Consider the following 5,104-nt stretch of genomic DNA (forward strand, 5'->3'; position numbering starts at 1 on the left):
AGGGAAAGCATGGCTCAACTTGCAACCAGGTGACAAGGCAGATTACAAGGGAGGAAGGGACAGGAGGATCATGAGAAATGCCTGAGTGTGTCAATTGCTCTTGACTTCCAGATCTTCCAGAAGTTGGCAAGAGTCTTACTTATCTCATTGCCTTTGAGGAATATACAGGGACAAGTCCAGGAGTTGGGGATGCCTGGTTGTGTAGCCTTAGACAAGCCACTCTGAGCCTTAATTTCTTCAGCCATAAAGATGAGGTGTTGGTCAGATAGTTTCTAACATCCTTTATTATCCCCTTGTTTTTCTTCTTCTTTAACTCTCCCCAAAAAAATGCTAAGGAGGGGTTTCTAGTTCTGTGACTTGATGTCAAAGTAAAATTGCTTTTGTGACTGTGCCCTTGGAATTGTTTTGGTCGATAAGCCCACAGATGCTAACATTGTCAAGGTGAATGTTATCTTAAAACATGTGATGATGCTGCCAACCAGAGATCTTTTTCTTAAGAATCAACCAGCCCAGAAGCCAAAGCTCCCCTTCTTCAAAGGTGCCAGGTGCCAGTGACCAGCTTGTCTTCTCATCAGAAAACTCTAATGTTGCATGAAATGAAGAGGCTGCTCTTGATTGTCCAATTCCCTATATAGTGAACAGTGAGCTCCAGAGCCCAGAACAAGACCCTGTTTATTTCATGAGCTCTCTGCTGTAAAAGGGATTTTCTCTGAAGTCCTTGCCTCTTTATATGAGACTATATTAAGATGGCCTTGCTCCGATCCACCCCAGAAATGCTGCTGGGAGCTGCATCCACCCATCCTACAGTGCAGGTGTTTTAAATGACTTCTTCTTTCAGCTGAAGCCTGCAGGAACAGCATGCAGGGGCTCCAGCAACTCCTGCGACCTCCCAGAGTTCTGCACTGGGACCGGGCCACAATGCCCAGCCAACGTGTACCTGCATGATGGGCACCCGTGTCAGGGAGTGGATGGCTACTGCTACAACGGCATCTGTCAGACCCATGAGCAGCAGTGTGTCACACTCTGGGGACCAGGTATGTGGCTACCACCAGTTCTGTGCAGGGAGAACCCTGGTAGGCCTGAGGCAGTGAGAATGGGGAAGTGCACTGTTTCCACAGTCTTTACTCCTAGGGCAAGGTCGACAACGTGTCCAATCTGTTCAGCTGGGAGTGGCTGGCCACCTGGTAGGGGATGTGTCCATGCTGGACATGCGATGGATACAAAAGGACACTGCCTGGTGTTTGCCCTTAAGGAGCTCAATGCAGTTCAACAAAAGATGTGTGAGCACCTACTCTATGCTCCATGGGATGACAGGGACAAGTCAGCCATGACCCCTGCCACAGAAAGCTTAGTGTAAGTTATACAGACAGACAGAGAGATGAACAGAACTTTCAACACTACTTAGATTGTGAACACTTCATGTTCAGATGAGGCACTCCATAAGTGCCCAAGAGCAAAAGTCACTGCAGCTAGAGGCACTGGAGGGCAGCGTGGGGAACGCACCTGATAGAGCTTGATGCACAAGTAGGTCTGTGGTCAGGAAGAATGGGGAGCAGTGAATTTGCTCCCAGGCACAAAGCACATGGCACAGAAGGGACAGATGGATGGGAGACTTGGGTACCAGTGTTCACAAGGGAATGCAGAGATGAATGTGTGAAGGCCTGGAATGCCACTTGATCCTGAAGGCAGAGTGAGACTTGGTGGTATTCCAGGAAAGGCACCCAGGTGAGAAGGAGGCCAGGAAGCAACTGCCTCAGAGGCCACCTCTTTAGCACTTCCTCAAGGTGGACTGCTTAGCACCTTTGTCTCTTCTGACCTCCTAGCAATCTCCTGAGGTAGAGACAATAACTACAGTTTGCAGAAACCAAAGCTCAGACTCCAAAACCAGAAGTCAGTTTCCCAGGTCATTGACCTAGGATTTGAACCAAGACATCATGCACTGTGTGTAATTCTCACAAAGCACAGTGATCCCCAAGCTGAGGTCTTTAACTAAAATTCTACCGAAGTTCTTTAAGTAGAAGCTCAGATGCAAAAGGGGGAAGAATCAGTCCCCGTGTATGTATCTCCTCCATTTTGCCACCTTCTGGTATCAGAAAGCCAGGGCTGCAAAGGGCAGCCCAAGATCCTCACACATTCTAGGGACCATTTGGGATTGGCTGTCTGCCCCCAACTCCTAGAATCTTGGCTGTGAGTCCCATTAGGGAGTATTTTCTGAGAGCGCAGACCTTACCCTTTCTTTTCACCTTCTCTCTTTCTCTTACTACAGTCCTTGGCATACTCCCTCCTCTGACTAGTTTTAGGGGTGACCTGAGTCCAAGCCAGAAATCTCAGCTCTGTAAAGGCCAGTGTGGTCAGCCAGGTCCAGGCTGAGAGTTGAGCACACTGAGGCAGAAACTGTCTGGAGAGAAATCTGATATGAACCTTTGTCAGACTTTTGCTGTGAGGTTTTGGTTTTAGGAATGATGAGGTAAATGAACTAGCACAGAAAATGATGACTAAACATTAAAGCTTGGGTTTGGGGATTTTTAAATAAAAAGATTTCAAAATTAACATATAATAGTGGTACATATTTGTGGGGGTACAGAGTTATTCTTTAGTAGATGAATACCAATGTCCAATGACCAAATCAGGACAACTAACGTGTCCATCATTTCAACCACTCATCACAACTTCATGGGAAGGTTGAGATTTAAATGTGATGTGAAAGCAATGAGCAAGCAGAGAGAATAGAATGGGCACTTCTTGGAGGTGTGGACTGCCAAGAAACTAGTCAAAGATGCCCCTTTGCCTTCGAAGCTTTCTGCAGTAGAAGTAGTAGTTCCCCAGAGTGATTCTGTCCTGCCTGACTGTCCTCTGGAGCAGTAGTTTTTTATTACCATCCACCTTCTCTCCCACATACTTAAGTGCATGCCACCACCCCATGGAAGATTCGATGGACATGGACATGATTCCCCTGAGGTCTCAGAACTACCTTTTTGATTGTGAATTAAAGGCTGACAAAAGTTATCACTTTAAGGTTGATGATGATAGAAATGAACACAGGTTGTCTTTTGAAAAGATTAGTTTATGGATGAATTCGATGAAAAGGTTGAGTTGTACACTGTTGAAGTAGAGGTGATGAATTATGAAGGCAGTTCAATTAAGGTAACACTGGCAACATTAAAAATCCCTACACTACACGAAAACAGACATGAGGACCAATGGAACATATTAGAGACCCCAGAAATAAATTTCAAGACATATAGCCAACTTATCTTTGAAAAAGGGTACCAGTCTATCCACTGGGAAAAGGAAATCCTCTTTAGCAAATGGTGCTGGAAAAACTGGGTATCCACCTGCAGAAAGATTAATCTGAACCCCTCTCTGTCACCATTAACAAAAATCAACTCAAAATAGACCAAAGATCTAAATCTTTTGATATGTATATCATGAACTATAAAACTACAGGTGGGAAACATCAGGGAAACTCTGGGAGACATTGGGATAGGCAAAGACTTCTTAAGAAAGACCCCCAAAGCACAGACAATAATATCCAAAAAAGACAGGTAGAATTACATCAGAGTAAGAAATTTCTGCACAGCAAAGGACACCATAATTAATGTGAATCGACAACCCTCAGAATGGGAGAGAATTTTTGTTAACTGTGCCTCAGATAGGAGACTGATAACCAGAATACACAGATAACTCAAGCAGCTTACCCAGAAGAAACTGATTAACCCAATTAAAAGTTGGGAAAATGAACTGAATAAACAACTCTCTAAGGAATATATATGAACAGCCAAAAAGCATATGAAAAAATTCTCAAGATCCCTCATCATAAAGGAAATGCAGATCAAAACCACAATGAGATACTACCTAACCCAGTCAGAATGGCAAAGATTAAAAAAAAATAAGTGCTGGAGGGGATGCAGTGAAAGGGGAACACTCCTACACTGTTGGTGGGAGCATAAATCGGTCCAGCCACTGTGGAGAACAATATGGAGGTTCCTCAAAGACCTTCAAATAGAATTACCATATGATCCAGCAATTCCACTCTTAGGTATCTACCCAACGGACAGGAGAATGCTCAGTTGGAAAAGTGCTTGCACAACGATATTTATTACAGTACTCTTCATGATTGCTAAGATATATAAACAACCCAAAAGTCTACAAACTGATGAATGGATTGAAAAAGTGTGGCAAATATACTCCATGGAATATTATTCAGCCATTAAAAACAGCAAGGCCCTGTAATTTGATAGAAAGTGGACGAATATGGAAGATTTGTTGCTGAGTGAAGCAAGTCAGGCTATGAAAGAGAGACATTGTATGTCTCCACTTAACATAAACAGACTGCACTCTACGGTAGAGACAGAAAGACTGGAGGACATAAAAGTATTAAAAATTGTTATGGACACTAAAGACAAAGTGGAAGGGGAGTGTGGGAGTGGAAGAGTACAGGAAAGGAAATTAAGGGGAAAAATGGAGAGATAAGATATTTGTGGGACAGAGAAATAGCTTGTTATTTGCTGATTAGGATGTATATAGTATTCTCAACTGGACTGAGATGTGCATCATGTTGGGTAAAATCTCTTTACAATCTAAATGATGTATAGCAATCAAATGTATTAATAATAATAATAATAATGATAATAATAATAATAATAAATCCCTGTACACACAATAGTTTCCCTTGGGAGCTTTGAAGTAACACTACCTATGGTCTTAAGGTTAAAGTAGCCTCTGTATACCCAACCCTCTGAGGAGCTCTTCCAATGTTTCTCAGGAGTCATAGATGCCTTGAGCAGATATAATGAGGAAGCCTGCATTTCCTGGGCCCTGAGTGCTTCATATTTGGATCCTAAGCAGCCCTCATCCTTGACCTCTTTGCCTGTTGGGCTATTAGGTCCTCTAGGCAAGGGTGGCAGAGGAGGGGTTCTTGCCTAGCAATGACAAATACTAAGTAGGCACTCACTATACACATGGCAAATAGTTGTATGGACTCTAAATAGTTTAGTGACTTTTGATACCTTTTATCCAAAGAAGGTCACTTTGGGACAGTGGCTACTGTTTCAGGTCAGATCTTCATGGCCTAAAACATTCCCAGTGGCTGTCTCTTTCCACT

General features: G+C 43.4%; 1 protein-coding gene across 1 annotated transcript in view; it reads left to right on the top strand.

Moving 5' to 3' along the window:
• ADAM12 (ADAM metallopeptidase domain 12) overlaps window positions 1-5,104 on the top strand; it is a 457,774-nt gene that overhangs the window by 393,163 nt on the left and 59,507 nt on the right. The window contains exon 14 of the mRNA XM_014586073.1: window positions 839-1,034. Within this exon, the coding sequence (XP_014441559.1) occupies window positions 839-1,034 (196 nt within the window). The remainder of the gene's footprint in view (window positions 1-838; window positions 1,035-5,104) is intronic.

The sequence above is a fragment of the Tupaia chinensis genome, unplaced genomic scaffold, assembly GCF_000334495.1.
Source record: "Tupaia chinensis unplaced genomic scaffold, TupChi_1.0 Scaffold000113_1, whole genome shotgun sequence".
NCBI classification, from domain to species: Eukaryota; Metazoa; Chordata; class Mammalia; order Scandentia; family Tupaiidae; genus Tupaia; species Tupaia belangeri.